The following is an 18,162-nucleotide window of genomic DNA, read 5'->3' as shown; positions in this document are numbered from 1 at the left end:
CGAAGAAATTCCACAGCCTCTTTCAACTTTATTATTTTGTTTGTTTGATGTCGTTACATGTTTTTACGTGGCATCGTTTCTTGGTTCTGCGACAGCGAAGAATCTAAACTTCTGTTGACTTTTTAAAATGTGGAAGCGTTTGAACTTTTTGTTGAACTCACGCAATGTTACCAATGTCCCCACCTTGTGGGATTCGCGCGTGCACTGAGTAAATTGTCTATTGCAATTTGATTCGAGTGTTTTGTCCTTAAGAAATTTCATTGGTGTTTTAACTTTGAACAATGTGTATGGTCAACTGTTCTATCGTCATTCTTCTTTGGTTTTTTTATTTACGAGCATCGTGCAGTGTAAGCGTAAAGTAAGTGGTTGATTATGCTAATATATCTGTCAGGGGGCTTGTGTATCTTGAACTCCGAATGAAGATGTAGTCGATTCCTCATGCTTTCGTTAGTCATTTTGAACTTGTCTTTTGCGGCTCATTTTATATTTTGATTGATGATTACGGTGGAAATGGTTGATTAATGTTTATACTTGACCCCTTCTGTAGTAGTGCTTTTCACTTCATTCTCGGTAGAATTATGTAATTGGCAAAAAAGGGAAGACATTGTTCTTAATTTACTTTCATTCAATATCAACCCAAAAACTGAGATGAGAATCCAGTCACAAAATAAAGAAGCATAAGTACAAGAGGGGTAAAAGGGGGGCTTTGTAATTTTTGGTGTAATCCATGAGGTTGGTGCTTCTTAATTTCGCCTTTCCTGTTCTGCAGTCCACAGCACTTGGTTTGCCAATGTTGAAAATGATTTTGCTTTATCTTGCATTTCTGTGGTTCGAAGGTTGATACCCTGCCAAATCCGAAGAATGATGTGTAGGTAAACAAACAATATACCAACTCAAACTCTAGTGTTTTATCAATAAGGATACCTGCAGTTTTTTCATGTTCTCCTGTAGCTTGCTTTCTGCCAATTTAGCGACGCTTGTTTCCTGCATTCACGATTGAAGGATGGTTTCACCACATTAAAAAACAAATAATGGATTCCAAAAAATGAATTAACAAAATGTCAAAATTTTAAATAATTGCAAAATTGTATCTAGTCTGCATTATTAGTTATTACTATTCTGTGGTATCGTTTTATTTTTATGGAAATTAAAAATTGATGTTCGAACAAATAAAATGATGAATGGGTGTTAGAATATCATTTTTTTAAAAGATCGTTACAGTGCTGCAATTGCTCTGTCAATTCTTATTTCCTGGCATTGAGTAGATGGCATGCTAATTGGAAAGTAACATCAGCGGATAATGAGTAGTAGATTCAAGATCCTAGATGAAAATCAATCTTAAATCTGAAATTATTTTTGACATAACTAATCCAAGTAAGAGAAGCCGGTTTTGGTCCTATGCAACATCTTTCACCTGTACACCAGCAAGGATAGTTCCATGCTTGTGAAATTTTATATAATGGAAAGCAAGTCAAGCATGATACTGAAAGCATAATTGGATATATACTTACATTGGAAGAAGAAAATCCATATTTCTTCTTAATTTGATCGACTGAACCAGCTTGCTCATCTTGTTGCTTTTCCTTGCTTGATGTTTTCTGGATGTTGCCCTTCATCTCTTTCAATCTACCTGTATATTGCACACGCTACTAATTTAGCTGGCAGCATTTAGGGAAAGCACTTTGATCATCTTCAGCCTATTCAGGTAGCATATAGGAGATCAAAGGTTCTTGAATGTTAAAATTTATAAAGCAGAGTTTCATGCTCCTATTTTCTCGTCAGTTGTAGTTCACTAAATTTTAAGAATGCAGTTTTATTTGCCAGAGTTACTTGGTTGTAGGAAGGTGGTGTTTGAAAAAAGGGAATCGAGAAAGGTAGCAGCATGAAGGATTTTTTTATGAATTTTTCTTTGTCTTGATTTTTATGCACTGGGGTCCAACTTTGAAGTCCAGCCACAATCATGTTACCCTATTCCTTTATGCAAGGCAATAATAGGTGTCTGCTAGTGGGTTTGAATAGTTTGTAGGAGGTTATAGCTTCAAGCCTCAGCCAGCACTGCAATTGTTCCAAATTAAAAAAGTTTATTCCTTTTTGCAGGGAAAATGCAGTGTCCACATGCAGAAAAAGAACCAGAACAGTCTAGAAGAAGACAAGCTATGAGAAGTCTTGGACACTAAATGCAGGGTATTGCATTTTTCCATTATTCCAATATGAACATAGTGCTGTTGAGTAAGAGAATCTCATTACTGATAAGTATATTAAGCATTACCTGTAATGTTTATGCTAAATAGAGAGACGATTTTAGCCTATTTCCTTTTGTTACAAATGAAATGTTAAAATGAATGATCATATGAGCAAATATTATCTTATTTCATACTTCACCCCAATCCCAGTAGTTCAAGTTCCTATCTTTTAGCTTAACTATTGACCATGAGTAATTAATTCTCTTACAAAAGTAAAGTCACTAACCTTTTAGAACCTGAAACTTCCCAGTCAATTTCTTCTTATTAAGAGCTCCCAATATACTTTGATCTTTGCGTTTTTCTTCATGATCATCCAGGTCAATGTCATCTGTACAGGATGAGTAGAACACCACAAATTGATTGTCTCAAACTTAATTATCCATATGATAGAAAATGTAATATATGCAGATAGATACCCACTTAAGATATGAAAACCAGAAGAACTGTCTTAGGAAGCAGTCATATTATATAGCATTTGTGTTTTGTGGCAGAATCTGGCCACTGATAAAAAGACATCATATTCACTAGGGGAAGGGTGCCTCTCTAAATTTTTAAATAATAAAAAAACACAGTTAAATGCAATTAATTAAAAAAGGAAATAATAAAAAAAACTAACAATATAGAAGTAGTGGGAAGTTACTGTAAGGTAAAACTGTCTAATGAAATGTGGACACCAAATGGGGGGTATTCCCTTTATCATTAGTATAGATTAACTCAAATAGACAAATTTTATGTTTCTTACTTGAAGGCTATGTAATATTCAGTAGAAGACATCTAAGGCACTTTCTTACCTATGTTTAATTCAATCTCATCTTCATCAACAGTCAGATTATCATTATTATCAGCATCACATGGAAAATTTTCATTTGAGAAGATAGCTGAGAGTTCCAGGATGCTTTCTTTAGTATCTTCTGTTTCCAAAATGGGAGCATGCTTTTCTTTACTGCCAGTAAAATCTTTGATAACAGAGCTGAATATACCCTGAGAAGACAAAAAACAAGATCAAACACCTTTTGCCACAAAGATAACGGATATGTAATTTAAGAATTAAGAAGTTACTAAAAACTGCTATTTACCTTTTTCTTTTCCTTATGGATGACTGGGCTAGGGACAAGCTCTTCTTGTGACAGCTTCATTTCTTTCCTGTAGATGCAGCTAATAGAGTCCAAAAGCCTATAAGTCAAGCAAAATGTAAAAATGAGGCTACTTATCTTGAATATTACTACCACTTTTCATCTTGTGAGAAATATTATTCCAATATCTAAGTAGTTCTCAGTAGAGGAGCAAGAGACAGATAACAAGATTCACAATGGCAATCTCTAGGTGCATTATGTATATAGTTATATACCTGAAAATATTTCTTTGGACCAACAGGGAGACGACAAAAATTTCTTGGCCACCATTCACCTGCAAATGGAAGTTGAGCTTATTCAAAAATCAAATCAAATATCTAAAGAAATTTGTACAAGTGAAAAATATGTTCATACCAAAACAAGATCTCCTTTGGATGAACAGCATATCTGGCTGTAAGAAAATGACTTCAATTTTGGAGGAGAATAATTAAAACCTCTAATTGAAGTCTCCACAATCAGGTATAACTCTGGCAAAGACCTATCATTCAAAATATATGTCTATGTATTAAATTCTTATAACAAGAGAGAAAAAAAATGAAAGTACTTGACATGCAATTAACAAACTAGAAATCTGACTTTGATTGCCCTGCAAAACACATTCTTGGTTGACCTCATGCTATTTGTTGGACTACTTTCTTTTTCTCCAAGACAAATAGAAGTAACAAAAAACTTCAAATAAAATTTATGCATTTTGCTTGGTTGACTTGAAAAGCACACTGGGATTATGCCAGCAAATGGTGGGAGATTAGCATTATATTACAAACAATGATATAAAAATTTCCTCTTTTTTGTCACTGATACTATCCTCAAAAGTCAAAATCGGCATTGAGTCGTTATTTTAACAAATGATGTTAAGTCTTTTCATATGTTTCGCACCATCATATGTTCTCAAATAAAGTGCAGACTGAGAAAAACACCACCTTAATTCTACTTTTCCACTAGTGAAAATGAGTATAAGGCCAACATCAGAAGGACTGCAAAATGTTGATGCCCAGCAACACGTAGAGGAATGAAACTTTTTCTTGTATAGCACCTTTTTAACCCCCTAGAATAAATCATTGGAAGCATCAGCTGATTTTTTTGTTATTCATGACGCGTGATTATGGCTGTAAGGGATTCATGCATCACCTGAATCGCATGCACCAATGAATAGACATATAAAGCTTTCTCAGAACAAAGCAAAATGTACAGTTGCTTTGTTGTTGCATCCTCAATATGATTCCTTTCACTCAACTCTAATCCATCTTCTGTAATTGATCCATTGATCGGTTCACCTTGTCCATCTGTGTACCACAAAACCGCTGTTACCATTTTCAATAATTTCCTTCAACATCAATCAACAATAGTACTGAAATTTTGATCCTCAACAGAAGAATGAGTATTTGGATTGCTTATATCAGTTTTTTTTTGACAATTTGTTGTTGTGCTAACTATGCAAACTCTTACCCAAAACCTGCATAAATAGAGCTTTAGAGGGCTTCTTAGGATGAATAGTTCCCGTGCCCAGTGTGTTTCCAGTTTCTTTATCTAGTGCAAGAACAGATGAATCTTTTGTTCCAACTGCTAAAATGTTTGTTCCAAAACCATGTAAACTGCTGGTTAGGAACTGCAGAGAAATGATACCAGCAGAAATTTCACTTGCAATATGTTTCTGGTATAACAAAGTTGGGCCATCTATGTTAAAAACTGAAACCTGCAACAGATTGGATTAATATTTAATATACATTACTGCAGAAAATTATTTAGCAAAGACAATAAACAACCATAACCTCAAAGCACAAGGAACACAAAAATATCTAGTTCCACTCAATATCTGATAATCATTCATCAGAGCTGAAGTAACAACACATTTAGAAAATACCACCCAAGCATATGATCAGGGATAGAACGTAACTCTCAGACTTTCGGAAATCTATTAGAAAGTTGCTCAAAGTAGAAACAAAATATGCTTTTTTATTATGCTAAATGATCCTCATTATTTGTAAATGTGTTTCATGGAAGTTCTGTAACTCAAATGATCCATGGTGTTTATAGGCGGCCCCTCCTAGCTGCATTAGTGCCCGAGGGATTAGTCTGGCAATGATGATTGTGGAATACCCTTGCTGGAGTCCAATATATTCTTCTACTGGCCTATAAATAGATGACTTCTATTTCTTTCAATCTAACTTCAAAGCTGGAATTTGTACCTCAAATACAATTCTTTGAATACTTGGAATAGCAATCTAAAAACACATTTCTAAATTTTTTAGAAAAAGCTAGAAAATCATCTCACATGTCCCTGATCAGAACCAACAGCAAGATGCATTGAGCTGGGATCTATGTTCAAAGAAAGAATGGCACCATTACTCTTTACACGTTTCACACTTTGGATTATATGATCAGTCCCTTTCTTTGTACCTCCTGTAAAAAAGGAATGGAAAAGGGAAGTATTGACTAAAATATGAATCATACTAGCCTTTTGATAACCAAGCAAAAGTTATGCAACATACCAGTAAGAGACAAGAAGCTGTTGGTGGCATATGGTTCAGGTTTGAATCTAAAGATGCAAACCTGTAAATCATGTTTATGTCAGACATACTATAAATATTAAAGGAGAGAGGGAAATAAGGAAATTATCATGTTTTACCAAATTCGAAATTGAGAAACCTCACCATTCCACACTGGTCACCAGAAACAAGAAGCAGAGAGTTGCTATTGAAGTATAATGCCGTCAAGGGTATACCACTTAATGAACAGTCATTTTCGCTCTGCAATGAGATGAAGGGAACAGATAATAAAATTTACATGAAGAGAAAATAAATGCTAAGTAAATTTTTTAAATACATGGAAAACAAAATAAATGAATTTAGTTCACCTAGAGCTTGCTTGAGCTTAAAGTTAATAATGTTTTGATGTCTAACATACTTGGTTACACAATATGTATGTAGTTATAGGGACTTCTAAGCACATTTAAAAATTTATTTATTAATCCAATACTTGCTTGAATGACACTTCAATGCAAAACATTGCCATGATTAGCCAATACAAATCAATTACCAAGACAAATAAGTAGACTGATGCTTTACATTTATGAAAGCAGATTCCTTTTGGAAAGTGTGAAATATATTCTAAAAGAAGACATTTATGAAGCAGTTTTTTGTACAAACTGATTGTTTCTTTCCACTCAATGTAGAGAATTTGAGAGCACAAAATGTGACTGATAAAAGTATTACCTGCTGTTTCAATTGCAAAATTGGAGTGAAAATGGGGCATGAAGCATCCCAGAAGGTTATGGTTCCATTGCTGTGACCAGTTATGTACAAGTTTTGAACATTAGAAAATCCAGTAAATTTTGCAGAACTGAGGCTAATCCCATCTTTTTGGTTTGTTTCAACTGGAACAAACAGTGGACAGTTTTTTATCAGCTGTCTGTAATACTGTGACAAAGAAAGACAAGGACCAAATCAACACATTTATGAAAAGGTGGATTGCAAACAGAATGAACATGGTAGAGTAAAATTACAGTTTCATGACCCTATTACCTCATCTTCAGAAGTTAACATGTTGGGATTGTTGGAGATGAATTTTGCTGTTGTGATGCTTGATTCTGCCAGTGGTAACTTCACAATTACTTCTTTTGGAAGTGAAGGTGTGGACTTAGATTGGCATTGTATCAGATACCTTTCAATCAAACTATCGTCATACAGATATAGATGGCCTGACTTCCCAAGCAAAATGAAAGAATCTTGTTTATTCTTGCTTTGCTCAGTTGAAGTTGATATTATCTCCATGTCAATACAACATTCAGACAAATGAAGTCCAAGCTTAATTGTGCGAGCTTCTGTTTGTTCATTCAACAACACTACCTGCTTTGTATAATCTCATAAGGTTCATAAGCTAGCATGATCTAACTGCAATCAACATCTAAAGGACAAGGCAAATTGCTTTGACATCTCATTTAGCAAAATGAGAGAACTTTATAGTGACAAATAGTACGTGTTAAACTAGCAAACTATACCTAGCTCAAACTCTATAAACATAGGACACAGTATGCTTTCTGAAAATCCCAAGTTCATGTAGGTGGTGATAGTGAATTTGAATTCTGGCTTTATGCTTTTAGAAAAGGTCAAAAGGGCTAACACTTCGGAATATCTCATTATAAATATAATGTTCAAATAGTTTGTCCTAGAACAAGATATTTTGTTAAATGATTTGAGCAAAGCATTCAAATACCTGCAGCAAGTTTGAAGTTGCAAAGTCAGAAGCTCCCATAACATATAATCGACTAGCTTTTCCTCCAGCATAAACCCATTTTATTGATCCTATGGAAATTTTGTCTGACTTGTATCCTAAGTTAAGTTTGAGCAAAGGAGTGTTTTGATTACTAGATTTAGATGCTGAACCATTTCCTATATTTAGAGAAGGGATGCTCCAAATAAAGAGCTCTCCATTGTTGTACCCTACAACCACTTTACTTCCGAAAGGACACACCCAACATGCAGAAGTCACTTTTTTTGTTTCAGTATGCAGTGGCTGCAACATATTTCCACCAGTTCTGAAAATAGATCTACTTTCTCGAATATCCCATAATATCATTTGGCCATTTCTAAAGACTATGAGAACCCTGCAGTGCAACACATAAGATAAAGAGTTTGAGTTTACAAATAAATGATGGTGTAAAAAATAGGAACCAAATTATTTATATAAAAACATCCTAAAGGATGGCTGTGTTCGTGGAGATAACCTCTTGCTATCAGCTGCTGGTTGAGGCAGTATATGCGTCACAGCAGTATCATCAGATGCTTCAGAGTTCCCTAAACAAAGATGATAAAAGAACTTACATTGACAGCCAGGTACTTTAAGAGAAAAATTGGGGACTGGGGAGGTGTGTGTGTTGAAATCTTAAGGACAATCATAACAATTAGCTTGCATACATATAATGCTATAATGCAATCGACAAACAAATGATAATTTACACTTCTTGTGCGGTTTCTATTTTGAGTAATGAGATACAAATTCAAAATATCCATCATATGTTACAAATACATGCCTATATAAAAGAAAACATTTGTATGTTACTGTTGAGTGCTGTAATCGTTCCTCCTGTTGGATCCACACACGCCAAACAGAACCAAGTCAATGAAAATGTATAAAATTTCATAAAGATCACGAGAATTAATATGCCTCAGGTAATCCTTAACAATGAAATTTTCCTTATTGTAGAACCAAAGACATGAAAAGAGGACATTGTTCATCCTACACAGTGCTGACATGTTTTACTTTTGCTACAGAAGTACTGATCAATGATCATATTAAGTATCAGCATAACATAGAATCATCCCTGTGTACTATTTTTTTCAAGTCCAAATTTGGGTTTAAAGTTTTACATGTAACATGTGAAAGAAAAAGAATATATCTCACCATGGGAAGCTGAGAGAGGTATGGTGTATTTCATCTGAGCCAAATGCCATGATGGTTCTTGATCAAGCTTAAAAACTGAAATATTACCATTTGAATGTCCAATGTACCTGCCAACACAGTTACATGCTCATAAGTCATAAGTTACGGAGCTTTACTTCATAGCTTGTTCTGAATTTGACTTACTACTTACATATAGAGGCTATGCTGAATGACTGTAAAGGAAGTGATTTCATCTTTAGCTATGTACACATCAGACAACAGTTTCTTCTCTATGTCCCAAACCTAAATGTGAAATTTCTTTAGGACAATCAATTATCTGAATAAACTGATCTTAAACATGACAATAAAATCATATTGACACATTACACAGAAAAAAAAAGAACATAACATAAAACAAAATAATTGAGATTGAAATATTACAATAAATGAGAGCAAGTCCATAACTTGCCTCAATATGGTTATTTGAAGTGACATTTATAAGGACGCCTTGGTTCTGGATGAACTGCGTTCATTAAATATCTTATCATTGTTAGTACACAGGCATACTTGGTATTCCTAAACAAAGGAACATTTTTCACAACAGCAAGAGGCTAATTGTCTCTTTTTCACGGATAAGGCAGTTAACCTGTAGAAACTTGCTAGGCAGTGGCTCACTAGATTCAAGCATGGCTTGAGCATTATCTTTTCCATAGAGTTTAATCTGGCCATCCCTTTTTTAAAAAACTCAACAAAATCAGTTTCAAGAATGAAAAGCTCATTTCTCTGCCATTTAGATGTCACAAAGGAAGGAGTGCAACACAAAATTGATTAGAAAGTACAACAACTATGAGAGTATATATATTCATGATATGCACTATAATGACATCTTATGTTGACTCATTTAACAGTTTGACACAGTGTAGTTAATAAAAAAACTCAAGAAATGGCAACGGCAAGGGGAACATACTTGGTAGCAAGAGCCAGTATCCTCAGAGTGGTGTCATAGGCGAACTTGGCACCACCAGATGGCACTCCATGATGAAACACCAACCGTGGATCTACATCACTAGCTTTTAATCCATCTGATGAGTTTCCACTAGTCTGCATGAAAATTCACAAATTCAATGTTTTTATTTTAATGCTGCCTGCCAAGGCAGTGCCTGTTTTTTCATATTTTGTAAATGAGTGACGTTATTTGCATATTATTTTGTTATAGTAAGATAGTAAAAGCAGCTAAGAATTTGAAGTATTTTATTTGTTCGTGTCATCTTCGTAAATATACCATGCAAATTTATTCACTTTCTGGTTTCTACGTATTTGAAATTCAGACTCAAACTAAGAAGAGAGAACACCCACTTCTTCCATTTACACGTCTAAGTAACAATACCTTAAAACCTTTTTTTTTTAGGATAAAAAACTAGTTACTTTAGAACATGTTTCAACTCTGATTCTGTTTAGTTTCGGTCGTTTACATAAAACATTCACATAGCAAATTAGCAACCATGAGTGATCTCCCTTAAAAAAAAAAAAAAACCGTGAGTGATCTCAACTTGTACGATTCCTCCGAAATCAGCGACATCTCTTTACAATGAACAGTTAAAATACTAAAATCAAATGTATTCATTGTTAATTTAATTTAAAGCATATGTAAATGTTAACTTAAAAATTCAAAGGGCTATTAACATTCGAGACACTTTCCTATTTTGGGTAACTTGTGAAATACTCCGTATTTACTAATTTAAAAGATTATTAATCTTAATTGAAAATTTTGACTAATTACTTTTAATAAGATTTTTTTAATAATGTTTTTCTATAGATAAAATTCAAAATTGAAAACTTATTTAAAAAATTTAAGTCTAATTCTACTCGAACTAATTACTTTGTTTTCAGACACTTTCCTATTTGCAACAGTTCACTGACTTTGATGAGTTTAATTCAGCAGAAGACAATGCATATTTTTTACCCTTTGCAAAAACGTGTACCCTACTACCCTCTAGGCTTTGGATTCTAGTGGCAGTCGCAGTGGGTTAACTGATTTTAACCAACATTAACGCATTCAAACATGGACCAACTCACTAATATATCACCGACCATAAACATCCATTGCTTTAAAACTAGATAAGGTATCTTTCTTTTTAATTGGTTCCCCCCTATCTCGGGTCAGCATTAAATACTCATTTCACTTTTCTGTAAGATATATCCATTTTTTATTTATGAAAAAGCAAAAATCCTCATTTCCCTGCTTGCGAAAATTAGCAAGTAAAATTTGCGCTTGAATTAATTTGATTTAAAACGAATATTTTTATAATTTTTAGTGAGGTTTTTTCTTTAAAAAAATTATATTTTATAAATAGTCTCAACATAACTTATTACCAAGTATTTCTTTAATCAGGTGCATCCCCTTCCCTGTACAAGAACACATGATTAAAGAAATACTTTCGAATTGAAACTTAATTTGTAAGTTATCATATTTCATTATCATATAATAAATAAATAAATAAGATTTAGGTCCTAAAAAAATTATTGAATTTTAAATGAACTTACTATTTTAAAATATACCGTACAAAAACGATTTATACCTAATTAACGTTTGTTGCCATAATATCGTTTAGTTTTTGGTTATAAAAACTAAAAATTGAATACCATTTAATTTATGAATTCAATGGCTGTGCACTCTTAATCAATTATAAATCACAATATAAATTTTAAGATAATTATTATAAAAGTAAGTAATTTATCGTATATTTAGACCGTATAAAAATATTGGTGCATAAGTGGTTTTCTCTTATTTCAAACAATATGCAAGTATGAAAAAAGTATTGAAATGCACAACTGAAGAACTCAACCGACCAAAAACGTTGGCATGTTTTCTTTAAGATTCTGCACCATAAAAGAATATCCAGATTCTTTGAAAACCAGAACTGGAATATCGTAAAAAGTAAATTAAATTGGACAAAAAAATAAATGCGCACATAATAAAAAAGAAGCAATAAGAAATGATGTAAATATTTGATAAACCCAGTTTTAGTATCCAATATGCTCATCATATCCGTTACATCATTCTTAAACGTTGAGCTATAGAATTTTAATAAGTAAAATTAACGTTAGAGTATGGATAAAAAAGAAATCAAGCAGCGACATCCAAACAAGGTCTATAAAATATTACTTATGACAATCATAGGATCCACGAATTTGTCTTTTAAATTGTATTGCTACGATCGAAGCCTTTTTTTAATTTATTTAAAATTTTCAAAATCAGAACCGAATATCGAAGTCCAGAATCAAAAGAAAGAAAATGAAAATCTAGACTGGAAAGAGAATTGATGACAAAAGATGATGGTTTGAAACTTTGAGTGAAGACTTAATTTAAATTGGTAGAAAGAACTGATGGGTGTTTCAGTTTTAAGCAATTAATGAAGCAGAGTAAGTAATGATGATGATGGCATGGAAGCAATGAGGGAAGAGAAGAATTCTGATTAGCAAAAAAAAGAAAAAGAAAAAAGAGAAGAGAGAAGAGAATGTTGGGGTACCTTCTTTATGGAAGCTTTCTCCACGAGTTTCTTCACAAACATTTCTTGTTTTGGAGGATCTGAGACTCAGAATCAGAGATTCAATTGCTGAAATCAAACAGAGAGATGAAGAGAGAAGAGAGAAAACTGGGGAACGAATGTTGTTTGCTTTGAGTTTGTGATAACTGATGTTTTCAGAAAGAGTTGCTAATTACTTTAGTTTCTTGCAGTTTCTTACTTTGTTCTGTATCTGATGATGGTTCGGTAATGAGAAGAGACAACCAAGAAAGTGTCTTTTATAAGGGGAAAAAAATCAAAGGTAAGCTGTGTGTATTTAATAATACTTTTTTTAAAGTATGAGATCTCAAATCTTAATCTCTCTTCTTCTTTTTTTTCCCTTCAAATATTGAATGCAATTTTTTTTTATGTATCATAAATATAAATTAACATCAAATGATATATATTGTTATGTTATTAAAATAATTTAATTATAATTATAATAGCATATAATTTAGAGTAAATTTTTTTTCTATCATATGGTTAAAAAAAACCTTTTATATTATGTAGTAATATATTGTTAAATGATAATAGATTTAATTTAATAAATAATATTTATGGATTAAAATCATATTTAATTAAAACCTCTTTCTTCTTCTGTTATATCATTAAAGAAATTGAAAAACTTAAGAAACCTGTAGTCGATAAGATTTGTCCAATAGACAACTGTTTGACCAGAATCTCAATTTGTCTTGCTTTTGTGATCAACAAAAGAACAAACATAAAAGATTTTTTTTTACTGCAACATTATAGATCATCTTTTTACTGCAAAAGAACCTGTAGTTGATAATTATTTTTTTTACTGCAACATTTAATGCTAGCCACTTCTTTGGACAAGGTGGATAGTAACACGTGTCAGGAGTGAATTGCAGTGTAAGACCCTACTCATGGGCCCTGATATAATTGAAAGATACGTGGCACCACAAAAAGGAGTTTGCTTCATGGGCTTGAATTTTCTTTACCCTCCCTACTTTAATTTGTAGAAACTTTACTTTAATTTGTAGAAACTTTATTTTCTTTAAATTACTTCTTCATTTTAAATAAATATGACGTATCAATCACTTCATTTATATAACCTAAGAAACAAACAAAAATCACTTTATTGATTAGCAGAATTTAAGGAAAATATAAATTCGATGTAATACAGTTTTATATAATTATTTAATCATAATTTATTGTGTAGGATAAATTTATTAATTTTTAAAATAATTATTTTAAATAATTTAAATAATAACATATAATTAGATGATAATACAAAACAATTTTACATCAGTATATAAACATTAAACTTTATACTTTATATAAAAAAACACATATCATGACCCAAAAAGCATCCCTGTTGTCTACCGTGGTGCATGTTTTCAGTCGGCAAATACATATGTCTTGAGTAATGATATTTTTTTCTCGTTCTTTTTACCATAAAAGGTGGGTAATGTGAAAAAAAGGTTAAATAATTCAATAGGTAATTCAATACGCAGTAAATAAAATTTTAATTGAAACTGAATTAATTAAGATAAAATTTATTCTTTTGAAAAAGTTTAAACAAAAGGAAATAGTATACTTAGCAGAAAAGAAGGTGACATTAACAATTCCCTACATTGGTTTCACCATGTGGGAACCTTTTTGGGTTTATGGCCCAATAAAAAAGAGTTGAGTTTTAGCTACATTGGTACAGTTAAGTCAATCAGCCGTGGACCGAAAAATCCAATTAGTTAAGTTTTTGTTTGGGATGATTGTCAGTTTGTAATTTATGATTTTGAAATACTATTTTAAAACCAAAACTTGTGGTAAAATTGGAGTTGAGTTGGTTTTTTTAATTGTTTTCAGAACAATTTTACTCTTGTTGGTAAAATAATAAAAATTGGTTTATGGAGTTTTGTTGTGAAATTACTCTAAATCTCAGTTCCCCTTACATTGTTATCTCTCTCTCTCTCGATGACTCGCTCTCTAGACGTGGCTTTATCTCTCATATGCTCTCCCTCTCATCCGATGGTCATATGATGGTGATATATTATGTTTATTTTTTAAATTAATAAAAAATGAGAATGTTTTTGTCACATGCTTGAAAGACTATGTTGTCCCTACTTAAAGTCATTAACAAAAATCCAAAACGCATCACCATCCTTATCCAAACACCTTATGACCCATCAAAACACAACCACAATAGCGACGACCCACTACCTCCGACTTGAAGTCGCAAGCTTCTTTAGCGAAACCCCTTACCACCAAACCCCGATGCACAAAACCCCTTTGCCATTGTTGTGCGTGCGCACAACCAACCCATCCATCATTGTGGGCACAAACTTCAAATAGGGTGACTTTTGGGTCGAAGATGGTGATGACTCTACAATGGGTTGGTGCGTCGGTGCTAATGGTGGCGTTAATGATAGATCTGGCCACACCCTCGTATATGAAATCATCGCCCTAGTGCTTCCTAAATCGACGCAAATACAACTCCAAGGGTGCATGTGATTCGCTAAAAAATAAGGCACTGGACAACACAAAGATATTTGTCTAACGTTTGATTTAAAAAATGACTTAGGAATAAATGAAAATAAAGAATGATGAATTAGACAAATATCCAAAAACTTGTAACTCACTAAATCTCAGTATAATTTTTTGTTCGGTGTCTAACAAAAGTAAAAATACAATTTTATTCCTATTTTTTGACTTTTCATTATCCCACACATTTTATCTTTTTTCATATGCGTCTCCTTCTCTAAACCTCCCTCTCCGAATGTTGTATCTTAGTCGTCGGTTAGGGTCGCCTTGGCTGCCGATGTGGGTACCTTGGCAGCGGGCGAGGGTCGTATGGACTGTTGCTATTCCTTTTTTGCTAATTATTTCTTTTTTTATTGTTAACTTATTCAAATATTCCCATTGTCATCTTCCTCCATCTCACTATGTTGTTTTTTCTTCTTTTGGCCAACTCTGGCGAGGCCGCATCGCGCCACCGTGTTGTTGCTGGCATCGCCTTGATCCTATGGTGGCCTCACGCTGCCAGGCCCTGCATCCGGTGTCGTTAGGGGTCGTGCTTCCTCCGTGGAGGTGCCTCTCCTTTTTTGCATCGTCAAAGTACTGTTAATGCACCTAGGGTTTTATAATAAAATTTATATTATTTTATTTAGTATATAAGCACATCAAATAAGATACAATACAAAATTACTTGTACTGTGCATCGACCACCAAATAACACACGATACAAAAAGTTGTCTTGTGACTTAGTTACTTGTCCAATGGTGTTTTATTTGTCCTGTCTTTTTAACAAATCAAACGCACCCCCAAAAAAAAATATGAAGACAACTTCTTATTTATTTATTTATTTTTTATTTTTGATCATTCATTCATAGTAAACCAATGCAGACACTTTTACGGGGCACAAACAACATTTCAATTATATTTACAATGGGCCAAATGGTAACTTCAATTTCCGAAATTAAATTAATAAAACATAAAATAATATTTTAATATAAACAAAACACTTTGTCAACTTTTTTTCTTCTTCACCATGGTGGACCATTTAAATGCTTCTTCACCGTAGAAGCGCCCAGAATAGAGTTAGGATGTTACGGTCTCGAGTTTTGTGGAAATCCAATAAACAAAATTGCATTTTTGTTGAGTCCATTGCCACCCTCCACCCCTTTCCGCTCTTCCTTCTTCCTCCCTTAACTCACACATCCCGCACCCATCACCAACAAAAGGGAAAGTTAGGGTTGGGGTTGGGGTTGTGGCTGAACATGGAAAAGGGAGGGGAGGGGTGTGGGGAAATGAAACTAAGGGTAACCAAGTAATTGCAAACGTTTGGTAGTGTCAATAAAATGTTTTTGGTAGTGGCAATAGTAATCCCTTATACAAGTATACAGCGGATTTTGGATCATTAATGTGGTCCAATATAATGGACTTAAATTGGATTGGTTGAGGACAAATATGATAGGTTTTGGCAAGTTGGATTTTTTGCTTAGGCTTATTATATCTTGTATACTACTACAATTTTATTAAGAATACTAGATTTGAATTAAATTTTGTGCATGACTAAATTTTTGTAGACTATTTTTTTATATCAAGAATACTAGATTTTGATCCCGCGGTGCATGGAGGAACAAAGTGTGTGAGCTTAAAAATTAATTTTGTATTTTTATTTGGAATTTTGTTTACATCTTAAAAATTGTAAGATTGTTAAAAAATATTGAAAATGAGCAATTAAGGAACATTCATCCGGAACATGTTTCATGTTGTGCAAAACTACAACATAATGAATATATCCCTATTTTATGGAGTAATTTATGCTTTTTATATCATATTGTGATCCGTGAAGAGTCTAACATTTAAATGTTTGTGTCATTCCTATATGAACAACTAAGTAATTTCCTCGCACTTGATTTATTTGCTTGATTTATGAAGGATTTAAGGCATCATCGAGTAAATTTGTGTAGCATTAAATGAAGTCATAGGATCGTATTAAAAAAAATGTCATAGGATCGTATTAAAAAAAATGTCATAGGAGCTTTAAGGTTAAAAAAGTAAATAAAAAAACCACTCTAAAGGAATGTCAAGAAGAAGACATTAAGCATGCATAGTTTGCCTTGAGATAATCTGATAACTAAACAAGTATGCTCATGGGAGCAGCAAGATACATCACCTCTTTGTATGACTTTATAAGATTTTGAGCATGCAACTGTTTGCATAGATATGAAACGATTATTAGAAACGAAATTGTGGTATCTAGAGATTTTTCAAACGGATATGCAAGCTAGAAATATGCTATTTGCTGCTATTCCATCTATTTATGCATTAAGTTTGAAGAAGATCTCAATCTATAATGAAGAAATGATAGTAGCTCGTTGTTTTATAGGCTTCATCATATTCATTCGGAAGAGTTTAGGTAAGACTTTCAAAGTGACTCTCGACGGGAGAATCCATGCTATTCAAGGAGAATCGCAGCAATTCCCCAATCCTAACGAAGATTATTGTCGAATCACATTTGCTAACATGCATTTGAATCCTACACCTCCCATTTTATGCGTGTGAGCAAAAATAACCGGTTCATCAGGAGTTCCTAGTTAGACATGGTCATTTTGAAAGTAATTTTAAATAGTTTTAGAACATTTGTTTCTATCCTGGTCATTCTGAAATGATCTTTCCACGAGCCAAAAGTTCACTTTCAAAATGGTCATTCCTAAATTGTTGTTCCACAATAGATGTCCCTCCCCACATTAGAAACCTGAAATTCATCCAAACTTGAAGATGAGGACATGCAAAGGAAGGAGGGGGAAGGTGGTGGCATGACATCTTGAGGAGGGTGGAGGATGAGGTTGCTGTAGTCGTGAAAGGGTGAAGGAGGTGGTGCAATGTGGAGGACAAGGTTGCTATTGTCGCGGATGAAGAAGATGCCGTTGCGATGGAGTATGCATGCTTGTGAGGGAAGTGCCATCATGGGTGTTAGGTCTGAGGGAGGTGTTAGAATATTTTAGCCTTTTCAAATATTTTTGGGAGATGCAAGGATTCAAATGCTTCAATTTTTTGGTTAAGGGAGTTGAGGCAATTCACCCTTTGGCCCATAGTTTAAACCAAATCTGGAATTTGGTCACTCCTTCTATGGAAGCACACGTTTATGGAGGCGAATGCAGTGGCTGATGCCCTCGCCAATCATGCTAAAAGCCTAGATTTCTTGGGTTGTTGCATTTTTGTCATCCTTTATTTCTTTGGGAAAAAAATGTAAATTATATTAAACACAAAATGATACAATAATAAACGGGGCATACCCCGCAGTTAAAGAAAATCAAAAGTCTCCCTAATACAAGAAGACCTATATCAAGATGCTAAAACAAATGCAACATATTA

General features: G+C 33.4%; 1 protein-coding gene across 4 annotated transcripts; it reads right to left on the bottom strand.

The window, feature by feature from the left end:
- Window positions 1-604: 604 nt before the first annotated feature.
- On the bottom strand, window positions 605-12,547 carry LOC100793138 (uncharacterized). 4 transcript variants are annotated; one of them, XM_041005054.1, is made up of 24 exons: window positions 12,286-12,546; window positions 9,723-9,856; window positions 9,402-9,486; window positions 9,225-9,278; window positions 8,967-9,058; window positions 8,777-8,883; window positions 8,100-8,169; window positions 7,589-7,979; window positions 6,898-7,221; window positions 6,589-6,792; window positions 6,028-6,123; window positions 5,866-5,926; window positions 5,649-5,776; window positions 4,823-5,069; window positions 4,505-4,677; window positions 4,297-4,421; window positions 3,731-3,854; window positions 3,592-3,650; window positions 3,320-3,416; window positions 3,035-3,224; window positions 2,470-2,571; window positions 1,512-1,630; window positions 925-984; window positions 605-845 (listed from the first exon to the last, which is right to left on the bottom strand). In XM_041005054.1, exons 1-24 carry the CDS (start codon window positions 12,325-12,327, stop codon window positions 744-746), a joined length of 3,186 nt encoding a protein of 1,061 aa, XP_040860988.1. In that variant the 5' UTR covers window positions 12,328-12,546; the 3' UTR covers window positions 605-743. The 4 variants fall into 4 exon arrangements, 3 of the variants coding, with proteins under 3 accessions (XP_040860988.1, XP_006587562.1, XP_040860989.1); XM_006587499.4 differs by having other exon boundaries at window positions 4,505-4,659; XR_005886396.1 differs by lacking the exon at window positions 605-845 and adding an exon at window positions 1,968-2,055 and having other exon boundaries at window positions 938-984; window positions 12,286-12,547.
- Between the last annotated feature and the right edge of the window lie 5,615 nt (window positions 12,548-18,162).

Source organism: Glycine max, chromosome 9 (assembly GCF_000004515.6).
Source record: "Glycine max cultivar Williams 82 chromosome 9, Glycine_max_v4.0, whole genome shotgun sequence".
In the NCBI taxonomy this organism is placed as follows: Eukaryota; Viridiplantae; Streptophyta; class Magnoliopsida; order Fabales; family Fabaceae; genus Glycine; species Glycine max.
Note: the sequence above shows the minus strand (reverse complement) of the source record. Positions and strands in the feature narration are given on the sequence as shown.

Excerpts from the sequence above, each read along its gene's own strand:
- LOC100793138 (XM_041005054.1), bottom strand. The coding sequence starts at position 12,327 with ATGTTTGTGAAGAAACTCGTGGAGAAAGCTTCCATAAAGAAG. Across the intron at positions 5,777-5,865 it reads CAGCTTCTTGTCTCTTACTG|GAGGTACAAAGAAAGGGACT; the intron begins GTATGTTGCATA and ends CCTTTTTTACAG. Across the intron at positions 4,678-4,822 it reads TCTATTTATGCAGGTTTTGG|CGGTTTTGTGGTACACAGAT; the intron begins GTAAGAGTTTGC and ends AAATGGTAACAG.